Raw genomic sequence first — 19,760 nt, 5'->3', positions numbered from 1 at the left:
TATGCCAATGTAAGAGTATTAAAATCTAATAAATCTTCTGTGTTTTGAAAAGAGGCCTCAGGACACCGATGTTTTAATTGTAAAGCCATGCATGTCATAAATGCCATGAAGAGGTGGGATTCAAGGATCATTTGTTGTCGTTGTACAGAAATCCATTCAAACGTGTCAGAAAATGTTGATTTGTAGTATGTTGTAAAAAAATTCAATGAAAATGTCAACGGAAGGTATGCATCAGAAATGTCATAAAAACCTCATAGTCTGCCATTACAGTCTCTTATTGTTGCTAAATGTAGCACATAAAGCAGTTTAGAATATTCTGAAGTTATTGGAGGTAGTTATGGACCAATTCTTCAGCTTAATCAATGTCATGTAATGGTACTAGATTTCTTAAAGATTTGCCTGAATAAAGAACCTACATCCTCAAAGCTTTTCTTCACAATTGTGCCAAATAAATACATATTTTTGATAATTCTTCTCAGATTCAAAGATATTATATTCTTATGATCTTCTCTCCATACTAAATCCTACAAAAGAAGCTAAAATGAAGAAAGACTTTAGATTGAGTTTTCGCGACATGTATTCAATAAACACTTGATCACAACAGGAGTGTTACAGCATGAAATTAATGTATCACAGTTTTCATTTCAGAGTTCAGTTGAACAAGAAATGTTTATGGACCACCTTTATTGTTTTTGTATAAAGTTTCGTAATCAATGAATGGGCCTAAACTGTGCCAACATATCATCATATATAACCCTGAGTAAAACTAATTTCTGTAGAAAATGTCTGTATAGGCTCTAGATCTTTTTTTTTTTTAATTATTATTATTTGAATCCATGCACCTACGGGACATGTTGAGTCTTTGGACTGTGGGAGGAAACCGAAGAACCCAGAGAGAACCCGCGCTGACACAGGGAGAACATGAACACACCGTCCAACCCGTCATCACGTCTTACTTATTTTTCGTGTACAGAGCTTATCTATCCATAAAACTCCCCTATTCTATTTTCCCATACTTTAACAGACAGCCAATGACCTTGAACTCTGAATGGACCGCCCCTTCCTCTGCTGTATGAGGAGCCCTGGTGTTTCTTGAAAGGTTTTCTCGCCCTGCTCATGTTTACGACCAGTCACAACATTATTTTCCGCTCAAGCACAGCAAGTCAAGCAACAAATTAGCAGCGACTAGTGGAACAATATCCTCAGAGGGCGGTCGTGAAAGTTCATGCAGCGAAGTCTGACATCCAATTAGCTGCTTCAAACCGTAATACCAGTCAATATGAAGGTAAATACTGGCATTATGTTCATTAAATAGAGAAAAATAACAGTTTGTATTGAATGGATTTGATTTGAATGAATAATGACCTCTTTCCTAACATTAAAAACCCCATATTTGCAAATGACCCGATGTAATTGTATTTTTAGCAAGCAGAACAAGTTTGTTAACATCACCAACTTGCACAATGCAATATATAGCTTACTCGTTTTGAACCACATGCCATGAAGATGTCTGAACTCCTTTCTGGGCACAGTGAGATGTGTGTGGCCAGAATCAATAAGAGTGCTTTAATAAAAAGCTGCGTGAATACACCGTGCTCTCATTATGACGGCCCCAATAAACCGTGCATATGTCCCTAGTTACAGTGTTTGATTCTGCTCTTACAGAGTGAGACACTGATATTAAAAGGTATTCTTTTGTGTGTCTTTGTTCCAGTTACTCTGACACCCCAAATGTGTTGTTCTACCCCCTGATGAACCCTCTCTTTCCTCTCTTCTTCTTCTTTTTCTTCTTCTCTTTTCTAGATAAGTGACAGCTGAGCTGACACAGGGGTGGTCGAAGCTATTCAGCCTTTCATTATATTTTTACTCTTATCATTTACATTTTACAAGTGAGGGAGTTGAACGAATAAAACGAGAATAGAACTAAGAATAAAGAATTAAAGAGTCAGGTAAAGCTAATGTCTATGAAGACGTAATATTTTTGGAGCAGAAGTAAGAAATACTGTCAAATGTACTTAAATAAAAGTAAAAAAGTAGATATACTCTGAGTTAACGTTAATGCATTACATTTTGGTGGCGAGGGATATGTACTACTGTTAAATTAAGGAACATATTTAGGCTTTAATTGCATTGAAAGTCAATGTAAGTGGAATAAAAATATTTTACAACACTTTACAGCATGTTTATCAACTAAATAAATATACAACACACTTCTTCAGTAATGAACCAGAATGGAGACAAAACTCAGACACTTGTGGATCAATACATAAAGTGTAGGACACCACGGTGGGCACAACATGCGATATTAAGTGACTAAACTGAATCAGCCCAACACATACATTAGAATAATAGACAGTAGAATAAGGTGTATACAGAGCTGTATAAACAATATACTACTGCAATCCATAAAAGCAAAAGGAGAGTCTGCTGTTTCTATACACCATGTAGCGCACTCACAAAGCGGTAGTTAATGACGTTCTCATCAGAAAAGAGAATAGCCGATACTGAAAAATTCATTGCTTCTTTAGCAAGTAGCCTAACAAAAAAAATCAACTTTGGTTAAAGTTTCGGGACATTTTTAATCAGGTGATTAAAGATAAGTGATTATCAGAGACTGTCCTATTCCTGAGAAAATATACAACTTTTTTGTCCTAGATGATGACGGTTGTTATAAAATAAAGCAGCATTCACTGAACTAGAACTTTTCTGGAGAATTCATGATCTAAATTCATCTGGTCATCTCCTCCTCAAGTATCAACTTTCTCTTTCATGTACAACCGGCACGTCATCAGCATCTCCTCTGGTTGCCACACTCACTTTGACTCTCCACCCTCGCACTGTCGCATCTCATCTTGTCAATCATCATGCAAAGTAAACATCACAGGAGGGGTACAATCCAGCTGGGCATGTGTCAACATGTGTCGGGCAAGGACAGCGGGAGCAGCGGTGAAGGTCATGAATGAAGTGTTGGAGAGTGGAAGGGGGAAGAAAGCTCTGGCACACTAGGTTAAAACGGTGAAATACTGCCACACAAACTGGCACTAGATCCACACAGGAGCCCCGATTTGAACTCAGTTGACAATCTTTGACTAGTTTGGTTCAGGCTTATCTGATGATTAAATGAAAATCTGTACGTGACAAATTAGGTTATTTTGCTCATCCGTGTGGATGGTAATCCACTTTAGGAAGAATAGCTTAAGCTTGACCACATAGTTGGTAGAAAAGTCGTATTACAGTGAGTCCTTGAAAGCTATTTCAGTTCAACCTGATCAGCAGGCTGCTCCTGAACAGGGAGGCCGAGTAACCACATGAATTAATCTGGCAGCGTCCTGCTCCTGGATGAGGAAGGCATCATTAGGATGGACAGCAGCACTGCTGGAAGGTAACGCTCGTATTCTGATGGACAACGGACTCTTTTAAAGCTGCTGCAGCTGACATTTTAAAGGTTGGATATGACTTTATTAAGTTTATTAATGACACTAAGTATTAATGGGTCAGAAAAACAGAGTCCATTGTTAGTGTGTTTATTATGTCAGAATCATTTTTTGCTTCAACCTACAGCTCTTACACTGATTACTGATTTTCACTATAGTGTACTTGACCCTGGTCAAGATTTTAAATATTTGTATTAGCTTCAGTTGATAAGTTACACGATAGGTGATAAATGACAAAATACATAATACATATCCAACAAATATCATATAAAAACTCAAACAAGACACAAAGCAAGAAATAAATACAGACATTGTTCCAAACATTCACATTTACAGTATTTTTCTTGGAATAGTTGCAAACAAAATTTTTAGCCATATCAAAAACTGTTTGCCCCGCCTCCTCCACTTTTGACAGTCAATCAATCTGCTCTCTTGGCAGGTCTGGTCAAGTTAAAATAATAGAGATGACTGGAGCAGGGGAGCCTTGTAGTTCACACGGTTCAACTACTAACTCGTGAGAAATCACATCATCAGCACCTGACCGCACAAACCCACAACACAGATTTCACTGCTCATCAAGAAGGCCGGAGAGAAGCTCTTTCACAAAGACTTTCAGAAACTCCTCCTAAGATATGACAAATGGCACACAAACAAATGCAGCTAGTGCAGATTTAGTCTAGTTTAACGCTCATTACAGCAATTCAGAATCATCATTATATTAGATTTATGTAACTCAGTCAAAATTAAACAAAGCAAAGAAGCGGAGCATCCAATCACGCACAACAAATACCCTGAAGGGAAATAAGATACAGCAAACTAATCACTAATAATGAATGATTAAAGTTAACAATAACCTTGATTTACTGTATCTATCCATCAGAGATTCAATCAAGCTTTATATTTGATAGTGGCGGTTTATTACCACTTCAGACTCCTATTGGGTCTGCACTTTGGATTAAACACAAATCTTTACAATATTACAAAACTATCAAATTTAGCAACTCATAAATCACCTTTAATCTCAAGATCATGGTTATTGAGCACTTTTGGTGAAAACGGATGGAATGCCACACGCGGTCACATTGCACTGGTTTTGTCGTCCTTATGGTCATTGAAGAGATTAAAATTTATGGCGCGGGAGACAATTTGCAGGAAAACTTGAGTGGCTGAAAAATGTAAGGGCATGCATTATGGAACGTCTACTGTAAGCTGTAACTGCACCACGCTGGAGAGTGAAGGTGTTCGGCATGTGTTTTGACCACATCAGGGCTGGATACTAAGAGGCAACTAGCATTTGGCTAACATTGGAGCTTTGCTGTGTACGGTAGCTCGACATCTGTATGTGCTGTACAGCTTGATGAACACACCACAACATTTATGCCCTAAACAGAATATGAAAACATTCAACGCTGGGCTCCACGGTGGGAGTTCCTCTTCTGGAGTGTCCGTCTCTGTGGCTGGTTGATGCGTTCAGGGTCCGCTCCGTTCAGCAAACTATCTCTTGGGTCTGTCAATGTCATCGATGGCCGCCAGGAGTTTCTGGCGAGCCTTCTTGTTTATATGTGAACCCAGACAAACGTTCACCAAGTTGGCGAGCTGCTTCATGGAGTACTCCTGCACAGAATCAAAAGATGTGTCAGCAAAACAGACACGCTGCCTGTTAGCATGAGGCTAAATGCCAGTTAGAATGAGGCTTTCAGAGACATGCAGGGGTTCACATTTTGCAGGAAAACAAAGCAACTACTTAAAGGAACAGTGCGTTGCATTTAGGAGGAGCTATTGGTAGAAATGTAATATATTTCTTTAGTGTATCATCACATGAAAATAAGTGTTTGTTACCTTAGCATGAGCCGTTTATATCTGTCCTTTTCACGCAGCCAACCACCAAGTTTCTACCGTAGCTCAGCACGGACTAAACAAGCACTTGCCCTAGATCGACACTAGTTCTCCTACACACCTGGCACTCTTTCGGTTGGTTGCTGTTGCAATCTGCAACCTCACAGCTAGATGCCGCCAAATCCTACACACTGCACCTTTAACTTTATATTAAGTGTTGCAAAGGAGCGAACGCTACAATCCTCCATCCACCATCTCTGCCTTCTCACCCTGTGATTCTTGATGAACTGCTCCATGTCATTCTCAGTGAGGTAATAGGCTTTGATGTAGGTCTCAACAAACTCTTTATCGGGAATGGGTCGCAGGTCAGTCAACTTCTCCAGCTTCATGAGGAACTGTTGGAAGTCCAGCTGCATCAGGGCCCGGCCCTCATTGCTGCACTTCTTCACATTAGCGTAGCTAGAGGACGAAAAGAGGAGATTAGCATTGTTCACAGTATTCAGGTAGAGGTAGGAAATGACTCGAGAGCTAAAGCAAGTTAAATTTTTCTTTTGATTCATGAAAGTCACAGGTCTTTTTTTTTTTTTTAACAATTTCCACCCTCAAATGCAATGCCTTCATTTGCCAGCAAACTTGTCTGTGTCTGTATATTGACGAGAAAGTCGTGAGGAAATGTTTTTAAATTCTTGGGCTCCCTACTGTGAATTTATTATGCATTAAAAAATGTCTAGTCAGATGACAATTTGAATCAAAATGAAAATACTGTTAAAGCTTCAGCAGCAACGTAAACAAAGAAATGTGGAGTCATTTAAGTCGTGGGAGCGCTCTGAATCCATTAAAGCTTGGAAAAGTAAGTTTTAAAATGTAATAATGGAAATAAAAAGAGGAGTGATGCCTGAATGTACTTAATATTTTGGTAAAAGTGCTATTCTTATGAGGAATAATGACATCTGCATGTCACACATGTCAGTGAAGTCTGTATTAGAGCAGTCTACATTTACTTTTGTAGTTTTTAAATGCTTAAATTGTATGCACACCAACTTTGTGTTACATGTTATTCATAATTTGTTTCATTTGATATGTTTTGTCTTTGCATGTGTTGGATTGAATCAGTGTTTTTTGTTTGGTTTTCTTATTTTTGTTTTTATCTTGTTTCTTGAATATTTGGACAAGCAGGTATGTTTAAGACCGTATCAACTCAATAATAATAAAAGGTTCAAAATAAAAAGTAGATCCTTATATTACATTTCAAGACTTGCAAATGCAGTGTGTATGTATTGAAAGACCACCATAATCCAATTACATATCTGGCTGTAATGGGGTTATGTCTGTCTCTGCATTTGTCAGGTTGTTCCACACAGCTGTGTGTGTGGGCTTGATTACATATGTATTTTAGTGTGTGTGTGCGCGTTTCTGTTTGTGTTTCAGGTGTTTGGCCGAGCGGACTGTTGGCAGGTCAGTGTCTGTGACATTAGTACATTAACACACCACACAGACAGGTCTGCTCTGTCTCACACTTCAGCTTTTCTCTTTCCATTTTCAGTCTCTCCCTCTCTCTCTGTCATCCTCTCTCTCTCTCTCTCTCTCTCTCGCTGTCATCCTCGCTCTCTCTCGCTCGCTGTAGCTTGTCAAACCTTGCTGCTGAGTGTTGAAGCTTCAGCTCAGAATGCGAACAGAGCCATTTCTGAGAGTCTAAGGGGAGACGAGCGCTGGACAAAGAAATTGAATAACAGGCTGAGCGAGTCGGAGTACAAACAAACAAATATGAATACTCGGCCTCGGTGTGCCAGGAGTGGGAGACATGCGTGTGTGGAAGGAATACACTGGTAGGATCAGGCAGACAGCAGAAGTCTGCAAAAGCAGCTTAAATGTGCTGCGCATTGCAGTCGTAATGGACCATTTGTTCACTGGAAATGGTTTAAAAGTTCTTTAATGCAACAGGAATAAAAGTGCTCAGCAAATGTGCTGAGAGGTAAACATATTTCATATTCTCAGTGGTGAGGTCCAGTCCTCCACCTCCAATGTTCTCTCTCCTTCTGTGTACACTTTGCCAGCACTTAACAAGCATTTGTTTTCACCCCACACAAACCCACCAACACGATCCCAGTAACGCAAACACATTAGCAGATCAGAATGACTTCAGTTTCAAATAAAATGTGTGTAACCTCATGATAATTGTCAGCTGTTAGCGACTTGCTTCGTCACCATCCAGCTAGTCTGACTGGTTTTCTTCAATCTAAAAATCTACTTCGCACATTCACTCAACACACTCTGAGGATACAGGTGCAGAGGAAAGACACACTGGGGTTCTGTCACTTGTCATAATCCGTATGTCTCCCTAGCGAGGGAGAAAGTGGTGAAATGCATTACAAGGGATGTGTCAAGAGCATTTTACAGTTTGTGTGAGTGGCCTGTGTCATGTCCCTGATGCATGCTGAGTCAGGCAAGATGTCTGACTGGCACGAGGAGTGAAGGTGGCAGAAGGAATTTAGAGTGGTTTTCTTTGGGGATTACTCCATGTTTCTTATGTAGTGTAGGTCATTTCCCCCGGTCCTTATGGTGCTTCACTACATGCTTTGGAAATATTTTTTTAATTTATGATGTGCAGATGTTCAAACAGAGGGATAAACAAAGACAGACTTAAAGAGAAGAGAAAAATTCCACTTCCCCTCGGTCATTATCACTGCAATGCAATGACTCACACATGATGCTATCAGCTCAGGGACTGAGACATTTTAACTCATAATAACACTCGACGATGGATTTTAAATTTCCCATGGTTGCGAGAAATAAAACACTATTATACTGTATTTAGCTTAGTTACGTTGTTCCTTCTGTACACATCGGTTGCACTTCTGTCCGTCCTGGGAGAGAGATCCCTCCTCTGTTGCTCTCCCTAAGAATTCTTCCTTTTTTTCCCCCATTAAAAAAGGTGATTTGTTGGGGGGGGGGGGGGGGGGGGGGGGGTGGGGGGTCCTTGTACAAAATAAATTGAATTGAAAATTGAATTGAAATAATACATAATGCTACAATGGGGGTTGAGCGACCTTTGTGTTTTGTGCACATTTATTTCCTCCCTACAGCACAATTTCCGTCCAACTTGAATAGCACCGAATTGCTTTTTGAAGAGCTGCTGATATTTTCTAAATAAAGATTGAATAGACAAACCGTACTGCTGACTGAGGCTTTTACTATCCTGTTAAACTACCTATAATTATGCTATTCAATGGATTTAGGAGGCTGACTTTTAATATAATTGTATTATTATTAAATCATAAATAAATCCATGTATTCAGCTGAGTAAGAACTGCAAACAGGCATCATTTCAACAAAGCACCACAATTTAAAAACATTTGGGCAGGACTACATCACGAATGTGCATTCATAGCATGAGGGATGTTTACCCCTACATTGAGCTTTTTCGCCTTAAATTTGTTGGGTAGAAGTCGACTGTCCTACTCAAGTCAAACTTGGATTGCACATGTTATTTGTAGATATAGAAATGACTGTTACTTGTGTGGAGGCGTAACAAAATCAATGGAGGACAACTGTAGTCGGCTTGTGCTCTTACTCTACAGAGGAGCCATCATGCTGTGGTTAAGTTACAGGGACTCAACTCCATGCCTATGAATGCGAATAAATGCTCTTCGTGGCTACAAAGCTCTATCCAATCACTAAGCGATATCAAGTCAATTGTCTTTTCATCAGATATTAAATATTGATATTGACGCACATACAGAACTTCATTTAAACTTACTTCAATTATTTATTTTCCGGATAAATATACAACCATTGTACAATTGAAGTGTCAAACTGCTCCTCTGAGACATTGACAGATGGAAAATATTAAACTGTGTTTTTCTACAGAGGTTTTAACAATAATTCATAGTGACAAAAAAAGAGCGTTGGCTGCAACTTCACCAGAATGACGCCAGACTGCACAAACAGCCCGTTGATGCTGATGAAGTGTTTTATGATCCTTACCCTTCGACCAGAGTCCTGTTGGCCAGGCGGATGCAGTGCTCCCACAGCACGTGGACACCGGCAGCGGGGATGCGTACATGTCTGGAAACGTCCTGCAACGCTTGTTAAATTGCTCAAACTCCTGGAAAGGTAGAGGAGAAAGCACAGGTGAACAAACACCTTCAAGAGTTGACTAGAAGCAGAATAAAAAGGAGCAATAAACAATAAACAATAAATGATGTCCGAAATTGGATAACAGATTTATTGGATAACAGAGGCTAGCGTTAGCCTCTGTTAGCTGTCCCCCGGCAGCCCCGAGCAGCCGGATGGCTGGGTGACTGTTCGAAGGGGTTTTAAGTCTAAACAGAAGCCCACTGAGCACCGCCAACCTCTTCACGTTTCGAACCAGTTTTCCCCACTCAGCGACGCACCCGCTGAGAAACCCACTCTGGTTATAGGTAGCTCCATAGTCAGAAACGTGAAGATAGGGAAGCCAGGGACCAAAGTCATATGCACACCGGGGGCCAGAGCGGGCGACATTGAATCTTGTTTAAAACTGCTGGCTAAAGATGAGCGTAGTTACAGTAAGATTATAATACACGCCGGCGGTAATGACTCCCGACTGCGGCGGTCGGAGGTCACTAAAATGAATGTGGAATCGGTGTGTGCTTATGCCAAGACAATATCGGACACCGTAGTTTTCTCTGGCCCTCTCCCCAATCTGATCAATGATGACATGTATAGCCGCATGTCGTCATTCAACCGCTGGTTGTCCGTTAATCACGGAGTTCCACAAGTTAATCACGGAGTTCCACAAGGTTCTGTGCTTGGACCAATTTTATTTACCTTATATATGCTTCCTTTGGGCAACATTATCAGGAAACACTCCATAAACTTTCATTGTTATGCAGACAATACTCAATTATATCTATCGATCAAACCAGAGGAGACCAACCAGCTCGCTAAAATTCAAGAATGTCTTAAAGACATAAAAACATGGATGATCTGCAACTTCCTGATGTTAAACTCAGACAAAACTTAAGTTATTTTACTGGGCCCTGAACACCTCAGAGATCAATTATCTGGTGATGTGGTTTCTGTAGATGGCATTGCCCTGACATCCAACACCACTGTAAAGAATCTCGGCGTTATCTTTGACCGAGACTTGTCCTTTAACTCCCACGTTAAGCAAATCTCAAGGACTGCATTTTTTCATCTACGTAACATTTAAAAAATCAGGCACATCTTGTCCCAAAAAGATGCAGAAAAGCTGGTTCACGCGTTTGTTACTTCCAGACTAGATTACTGCAACTCCTTATTATGCGCCCCGCCCCTCTTCCTCTCTACCTCCTGTTTCATGGATTGGAGTTCCATTCATACATTGTCATATTCATGTAATGTGTTTATGTAACTCTGTAATACTGTTCATTCTGTACACATGACATCTATTGCATCTGTCCATCCGGGGAGAGGGATCCTCCTCTGTTGCTCTCCTGAAGGTTTCTTCCCTTTTTTCCCTGTGAAAGGTTATTTTTGGGGAGTTTTTCCTGATCCGATGTGAGGTCCTGGGACAGGGATGTCGTATGTGAGCCCTCTGAGGCAAATTTGTAATTTGTGATATTGGGCTATACAAAATAAACTGAATTGAAAACTGAATTGAATATAACAGATTTATAACATCTATCGTATTGGTAAAAAAATAAATCTAATCTAATCTTGTATCGGATTAGATTAAACTTGTAATATGAAGACATCAATATTATTGTAAGATAAAACATGTTAGTAGCTTGTGCAAAACACAAAGCTATGTACTATACAAGACATGTATTAGTACTAATATGGTTTCCCAGCTGGAAGTCATGAACGAAATACATGTATTTATGAACAGCAATACACATGTTTTCCCTCTGACTCTCTCAGCCAACAGCAGCTCCCCAAACCCACCTCAGAGAAGTGGAACAGTGTTATGAAACTGCCTCATGCTGTGCATTGCACAACATACTTATTTACAGTCTGTAAAGAATAAACTGTATATGGGGCTGTACTGTATCTTTTTATTTATGAAGCCATTTTTTCTGTATGTATGAGTACATCAAATCAATCACGGATAAATCATATTTCCCCAGCCTACAGTACATCTGCTTTATTGTACAGCTGCTCTACTTTTGCTAAGCATATCGAATTATTTTACAGTCTGAACGGATGAACACAACATCTGAAGAACTGAGCAGATTGGGACAGGAAGTATGAATCCACCAAGCCACAAATCATGCGTAAAAAAGAATACAATAATTTGTGTGCTGCTGAGCCCTGTACCTGGTTTTGCATCACAACTGGACGCATTCATTAACGTTTTGATGTGCATAAAGGCTCACACCGTCAGGACTTGGGGCTTTTAAAATTCATATCTTGTAATACAGTCACTCAAAAACTGGTTTGGGACCCACACACGGGTTGCAGGAGACTTTATTACGGTCACCAAATAAATTAGCTGAATTTCCTCCAGTCTTTAATTGAACATTTATATCTGCAGGACTCCTTTGAGTCACATGAAGGTACCTGAATGTTCGTATGGTGAAGATACTTGTAGCCTACTTTCAGAATCTAATCGAATATCTAAAGGATAGCAAACATTTCGTTAGCTTTACTGATGATAGGCAATGAAAAGAATGCATTCATTTAGTCTCATGTGTAAAGTATTTAACGCGTGTATATATTTAATAACATATTCATGAAACAAAGTTGTGATGTATCTCTTTGAAATGGCTGGTTTACCTATTCATAGTTACAACAGGCCTCTAATTGTTCTTTCTTTTATGTTTCAACACAAAGAAAAATGGGAAATATCTCAGAGGAAGGTCAGAGGACACAAAGATGTACGACACAGTTTTGGTCAGAAGTGGCCTACGGCTACCATGTTTTGATGCTTCTTGTTTGTTGCCATAAACACGACACGTTCCATTATGGATGTTATCATATAATTATGATATTATTTTGCCATTTACAGGGAACAAATTGCAGTTGCATAAATATGATGGCTATGTCTCAGGAGAAGTATGTGGTTTTCCAATTTCTTTACTACTTTAATTCAAACTGCGTCATATAAAAAAAAAATGAGGCTGAATTTTAGGCATATATAATAACTGCCATTAATTTTGCATCCAATGATGAAATGTTATTCATTCACAAACAGCTCCACAATAGTTTCTGGCTTTTGTCAATGAAGTCATTCTGCGGCTGGCGCATTTCCTCTCCACTTTATATGCAAATCACTGCCATTGTTGAACATTAGTGATCAACCTGAATTCATGAATAAAATATTCTCCTGTATGCAGTTGAACAAAATGTAGCACACCCTTTTCAATCAAAGCACATAACGATGTCTATGCATTATGAGCGTCTGACAAGTTGGCAGAGAGGGCTATTAGCAGCTGATGAGGAAAGTACATACGAGGTGTAATGTGCACCGTGTCATTTAAACCAGGGCAGTGACACTGAGTTTTAATATGTTTATTCGCTCATTAGTTCCACTTAAGTGCAGCAGAGCCAAAGATCTTCGAGCCATTCAGGAATTCAAAAGGTGAGTGTGAGCAGATGACTAAACGGTAATTGAAAGTGTATATATTTATGTATCCATGTCAACAACATCTCTGTTTTGAACTGTTATTTAATCAACAGCTTTCAAAGACGTGCTGATGCATATGTGGGGATTGGTCTTGGTTTGGTGCTCATCTGTTCCGGATTTCAGACTGCAGAGAGACATTCAGACCTTTGAGTCTCTGAACGTCAGAGGTGAGAAAACCAGTGGTGTGTGTCCTTACATCTCATGCAACATTTATAATGGGAAGTGGCCAGCATGCATAAAGACACAGATTTAGTGGAACACGTCCAATTCCAAAGCTACGTCAGGAACTAAACTGAGATCTGCATTCAACTCTCAACAGCTCCCCCACCATGTCTTAAATTATTCACCCCGTCCCAAAGAATACATTTTAAAAGTTCTTGAATTGAAGTGGAATAAAGAATTATACTTTATGTAAATGGAACAGATGTTAAAAGGATAAACCCAGATTGTATTTCTCAAGTACAACGAAAACATTGTGAGGAAAATCCCGGCTAGATAAAAGCAAATCTATTACAGCTGCCTTCTGTGTGTTCTACTTCTCGTTATTGTAGATAGCGCCAGACACTGAGAGGGCCGCAATGGACAGCATTAGTTTGAGGTAGATGAATAAAAATTGAGACAATTCAGTACATTACTCAATAAATAATACACTACAACAAAAATAAAATATTTCAACAAGGATACCAGTCGTCTTAGTATGATCACTCATACTCAGCCTACAAAGAGTGTTTGAGGCAAACATTGTGCAGCAATCTTAATGTGTTTGAAAATGATCTCCATGAAATGTGAGAAATGTTTCCATTAAGTCTCTATTCCTGTCTTTGAACATAATCTCAATGCACACAAGGGATTAAAATGCACTGTGACTAATCAATATCTTAATATTGACAACAGATGAAATGACTACATGTAATGTGAAACGGGTCAATTATAGTAACAGATGTAAAGATAAGCATGAACTGATTCACGTTAATGTTTTAGGGGTTTTCAGCTCCTTGTTTTGGTTTTCCAAGAAGCAACTTTACTGTTTCGGTTCACTCTCACCAAGTTCATCACCTTTCAGCTGGCTGTACGCTACCTGCCGAGCACCACGTGTCAGACAAAGTTAGCGACTAAACTAAGTGGAATGATATTATGAATATATGAATATGAATGATGATACTAAATACTACTGGTATCCTTGTTGAAAGATTAAGATATGTTCCTTATGGAGTTGCTGAGACCAAAATAGGAGCTAAAAAGAGAGTGTGAATATTGAACGTACATTTGTTTGGAAGTGTAAATTAACCACTATTTGCCATGACCATTTTAAAACATGATCATGCCACATTTACAGCTTGTTCCAATGCCCCCAAGTGGCAAAACAAACTAAACAAATAAATAAATAATGCTGCTTTAATGATTCAGCACATCAAAGATCACTTCAATGGTAACCTATACATTTCTTGTGCAACATTACCTGCAACAGGACGTCCACATACACATTATGCTGCGACATTATCTCCCTAATGTCCCATTTCACGCCAGCCATCAGGAGCAACATTTGTTCGTAGTCGATGGCCTTTGCTGCAACAATCCAGTATATTGGTTTCCGAAGTTCACTGGCTGTAGACACCGTCTGGGAGAAGGAGGGAGAATACACGTAAGTCAGTTATATTCAACATGTTTTTGAGTGTTATGTGGGCATTACGAGGCAAAGACAAAGTAAAGGTCTCTTTGATTTTGCTTCAATCATCATCAATTCCAAGAGTGAAATGATAGGACATGACATTTCATTTGCTAAATAAAGACAGGGAAGGTGCCGGCGAGGTCATGAGTGATAGACAAGTGTCTCCTTTGTTGAATAAGAACACCACTCAGCGCTGGGTTGCAGTTAAATGGACACTTATCTTTACACAGAAATATGTTTTTTACCAAAAAAAAAATTAAATAGTAAATTGGAATACTGTTCTTTTTTGTTGCAATTATCAAATCAACGACACTATGCATATGTGACACTATGTTTTAACGAATGCACAATGAGTTAAAAGATGTGTGTCTCTTAGTATCGTATGATAGTATTATTCATCATGTAAGAAAATAGACGGAAACAGATTTTTTTTTAACGCTTTTCAAGCCCCAGAGAGGCAGGTACATGATAAAAGGTCAAATGAAAAAAAAGGGCTTGCTTCCGCTGTAGTCAACATGATCAGCGACAACATGATTGACAATTATTGTAATTTCACACACTTTAGAGAGCAGGTGCAAGTATACCTGGGAATAAAACTGTTGCAGGAAGGGCTTCTTCGCTGCAGGCATCATTGTGTCCAGGTGGGACTGGAGGGATTCAAACTGTTCGGCCAGAAACACACTGAGCGAAAAGAAAGAAAGCCATTTAATTTGATGCAGTGGTGTCATAATGTGGGCTGAAAAATGTTCAGGCACATAAAAAGAAAATTAGTACAAGTTGTTATGGTGCTACCCAAAAGAGACAGAACTAAAGCGGATATTACTTTTGATTTAATTTTGGTTTGAGGACATGCAAATTTATTTACCTGTTAATACAATGGTGTAAATAGTTAAGAAATGCTCATCTGCACGACTATTTCTGTACAAATGTTATCTCTGCTTACCTTTGCTGATGCTAACCTGTACCAAGATGTTGCACTTCTCCGAGTGGAATTACTTGCAGCAATTTAATTTATCCCCTGTGATCATTACAATTGAATGTGATAAATAATTAAGCTTAACAGACTCCAGTGTTGTCACAACATAAACTGTGACTAAGTGAAGTAGCAGAAAAACAATTACAGGACAAAACAAAATCAATGAGGACAGAAGTAATACCCCCATATTCCACTGTGACTAAATAAAGACCTTTTGGCTCACGCTGATCGATGGTCTTATAGTTTTACATTAAATGAAAATCGAAAGAGTTTGGAGTCTGGAGGTTAATGAGTCGAGCGCACCTCACACAGAGATGTCTTTAGAGCTACAACAACACAACAGATTGAACGGTGCAATTTTAGAGACTTGAGCCTCCACATGCCGTCCTGCCCCTTGAACCAAGTTCACCCTGAACATCTATCCGCCTGTGCCTTAATCAATTAATATGCAATCTGAGCCACAGGATTGTTTCAGTTTTTATACCAACCAGAAAATGTATCTCCTTCTTCTTTCTTTATAACTAGAACCTCAACACAAATCTTTATATTTAAAGCAATAATATAAATAAGTACCGTCTGGTTAACGCTGAATCTGAAAGCACTACATTAAACACGGTCAGTACCCCATAAATGAGGACAGTGGACATTTATTTTCTTCATGGGGCAGAGAAAATCGAATTAAGGTTCACTGGAACAGCTTGTGTTTACCTCGGGAACATGCAGTCTGGGAAAGAAAAAGCCCACCCTGCAGTTCACACGTATCTGATCACACTCGTATAAATAAGACACCTGAACAACAGCAAGGTGGGCAACTAACCAAGCTCTTATCTTTACTTTCTGTTCATTGGTCTGTCCACAGTTTAAAATGGCACATGCTTAAGATGCCAGAAGTGCTCACAATACACACTACGGTTGGCTTCCTTTTTAAATAACACTATTTCAGACTGAAAAAAAAAATACTTTCCATGCCGTTCTGCCCAGAATAAGTCTAAATCCTTTCACACCAGGGGACCTTTTCCTTTCATACTTTACCCAAGAAAGACATTTCTTCACCTCTGCACTTTTACTTTCATTATTCTTCTGAGATTGTTGGCTGCCTCCGACACATGAAGAGCTGTGTGGGCCTATTCAGCATTTCTACGGTGGTGTCATCTGGGCTCTTGGTTTACAGACTTTCATTATAAAGCACTTGTTCACAGCAGACTTCTCAGGGTCCAAGAGTTGTTTCACTGACAATAGTTTAACCTCATTATGTACGAGTTTGTAAGACCAAGATACAGAGGGAGAGTAACTACACAGGCGTAGCAAGAGGGGAAAGAAATAATTTGTAAGTGAGCCACTGATTGCAAGAGTCAGACAAACCCATGGCAGATTATAGGGAACGCACTAAGAATTATAATTAGGGGTAAAAGAAGTCTCTCTGCCTTTCTTTCTACTTCAATAATCTTTTTAGGTAATGCAAATATTTGATGGGTGGCTTTATAATGAGCTTCTTTGACTTGAAAAGAGAAAATGCTTTGATGAAAATAACTGACAGATTACATCACACGGCCTGGACACACAAGTAATGACATGAAACAAGCCGTCATAACCTTCTCCGCCATACCTGAGCAATAACGACCAAAAATGCTGTGTGCTGTCTCAGAGTGTAACTGCATAATGTATTTTTTAAATCATGTACAGTGTTGCATGGTTTACTGGAGTGTTGTGCAGAGAGTACTCACAGAGACTCAGTGGCCACCACTCTCTGAGCTAGCCCATAAAGAGTCCCACTGTTAGTGAGGACCACCAGTTGGCTGAGATGGGGGCTAGGCACCTTCTCCTTTCTGTCCTCTGCTGCACTGTGGACTGGTGCATTCTCCCCCACTGCCTCCTGGAAGACACACACATGTATATTCATCATATTATTGCCATTTTATTGTTTCCATAGACCAAAGAGACACTTTATAACTTGTGAACGAAGCAATAAATGGTTCAACGTCTGCTTAAATGTGTGGGTTGCTTGCATGCTGTCATATTTCCACTGAAAGTCTAGTTATCGTAATTAGAAACAGTATTGACATGTGCAATAACCAGGGAACCAAGTTAGCATTGGATAAAATACTGAGAAATAATGTAAATGATTTGTAACCATCGCTGGAAATCTGTTATGGTTTCCGAGGAAGAGCATTGGTTCACTGTTACTTTAACAGTTAACCTGGCATAACAAATGGTGGTTCACTTGCAAAAATGAAGACCAAATGTAGATGTATGCTTGTAAGCATAATCTGAAATTCAATCAACCTTGTGGAACTCAGTTACATCCAAAGCACACACACTCAGAAATTCTGCTGACCGAACACAACTCAACAGCAAGCATTTATCTTCCTTTTGATATATTCCTCCACACCTCTCATCCAGAAAGCCCTTTATCCCTTCATTTTAAAAACAATTGAAATGAAAAAAAGATTTCAACCTAAATCACAATTCCCATCAATCACAATAATCTATATCTGCATTCTAAGCCATTGAGATTCCATACAGGAGGTTAGGTTATAATATTTTATATAACGCCATGATGAATCACATTGGCATGTAGCTGCAAAGGCCCCTGAAACCGCATCTGAGGAATCAATAGCAATCACACAGGTAACGAAGGAATGGGAGCTGTGAATGCTGTGCCATATGACCACATACATACTGTACTTTGCAATCTGGGTATAATATTGTGTAAAAGCACCATTATTCCAGACAACCAGTGAATCAGCTTGTATTACTGAGGCTGCACAAAGCGCAGACTAACGCAGTGTGTAAATGAAAGCATAATGTACAAATACATGGTTAAAAGCAGAATAAAAAGCAGAAGGGAGGTAGAATATCTGTGCTGAAGACAAAGCAGTGATGTAAAACACGCAGTGATGTGCACCGCTTTAAGAATATGTCATCTCATCTAAGTGTAGTCCTGGCAACGGGGACGCTGGCGTAACTTAACGCCGCTCCGTCTAGGACTGTTTTTATTTGTTGTTTTTCTACAATTTAACATTAATTTAAAATTGTATTTAACTGTGTAGCCATTCTTCTGACTTAATTATTCTGCAAATCTTGGATTATTTTTTATTTTGTGATTGCCGTTGGCTCCTGCTCTCCACCACTGCGATCTGGTCAACTGGCATTGGCTGGCTAGCCGACAGTCTCTTGCTGGCTGGCCGACGGTCTCTTGCTGGCCGGTGGCTGCGGGCGAGCCGGCCGACTCCCTGCTCCATGCTGTTGCTCTGAGGCTGGTCGCCTCAGGGGTCCTGGTGCTCCGGTGGTCCGGTCCGTGGTTGGCGATTGCATCCTCCCCGGCATGGTTCTGCAGTGTTCCACCTCGCAGCTCCTCGGGCTCAACAGCTTCTCTGCTCCTCCGTTTGTCTCGGCCATCGGGGCGCTCAGACTCCTTCGTCGGCCCCGTTGCATCCACAGAGCCTCCCGCGGAGGGTTTGTTTGCTCGTGGCCTGATCGCTCCACGCTTTCCATTCCCTCCCTCTGGTCGGCCGAGCGCATCGCTGCAGCTCGTCATCACAACAACAGTCTCCAAGAGCGAGATGGTGGCAACGAAATTAGGAACTGTTACAGCTCCCCCAGCACCCTCTACTCTTCCTGCTGACTCCACTCCCCAAAACCGGACTGGTACACTCCAAGATGTCATCCTTTTATGCAGTTCTTTGGTTCCCCTATTTTAGTTTGTCTGTTCTGCTTTATTTTGTATTTGTAATTTTCTATTCCTCTATTGTGTTCATTGCCTATATGGCATTGTCTCCTTTGCCTCATGTATTTTCTGAAATGTTTACTTGTATTGATGTTATGTTTTTACCTTGCTTCTATGTAGAGCACTTTGTAAACCCTGTTTTTAAAAGGTGCTATATAAATAAATGTATTATTATTATTATTATTATTATCTTATGTTTCTCTGACAGCAATATGTTCACTTAAATAAGATATAAGACAGACCAGCATACAGAACAAACATGCACAGTATACGCAACCTTTCCACAACCTCAATCTCTCTGCATTCCATCAAATCAATGTCGCAAAAAACATTATCAGTCTGAAATAATATGTCATCACATTTAGATTAACACTTACGGGATACTTTTAGAGTTTAGGGAATCTATAGCTTCCCTACGGAGGAAGGGCAACTTTCTGCAAATAGACAACTTACTATTTAAAAGCCAGGAAAGTGACTGATATAAGACACTGAATATTACAAGCCTTAAATAATAAGTGAATTATAAAAGA

At 39.7% G+C, this 19,760-nt stretch overlaps 1 protein-coding gene across 1 annotated transcript in view; it reads right to left on the bottom strand.

Annotated features, from left to right (window-relative positions):
* Nucleotides 1-3,508: 3,508 nt before the first annotated feature.
* vps50 (VPS50 EARP/GARPII complex subunit) overlaps nucleotides 3,509-19,760 on the bottom strand; it is an 81,743-nt gene continuing 65,491 nt past the window's right edge. The window contains 7 exon segments of the mRNA XM_034544669.1: nucleotides 3,509-5,048; nucleotides 5,540-5,729; nucleotides 9,255-9,348; nucleotides 9,351-9,375; nucleotides 14,318-14,476; nucleotides 15,112-15,208; nucleotides 17,228-17,376. Of these exon segments, the coding sequence (XP_034400560.1) occupies nucleotides 4,929-5,048; nucleotides 5,540-5,729; nucleotides 9,255-9,348; nucleotides 9,351-9,375; nucleotides 14,318-14,476; nucleotides 15,112-15,208; nucleotides 17,228-17,376 (834 nt within the window). The 3' untranslated portion in view covers nucleotides 3,509-4,928.

Source organism: Cyclopterus lumpus, chromosome 11 (genome assembly GCF_009769545.1).
Source record: "Cyclopterus lumpus isolate fCycLum1 chromosome 11, fCycLum1.pri, whole genome shotgun sequence".
Taxonomy (NCBI): domain Eukaryota; kingdom Metazoa; phylum Chordata; class Actinopteri; order Perciformes; family Cyclopteridae; genus Cyclopterus; species Cyclopterus lumpus.
This window is presented reverse-complemented; position numbering and strand designations above follow the sequence as displayed.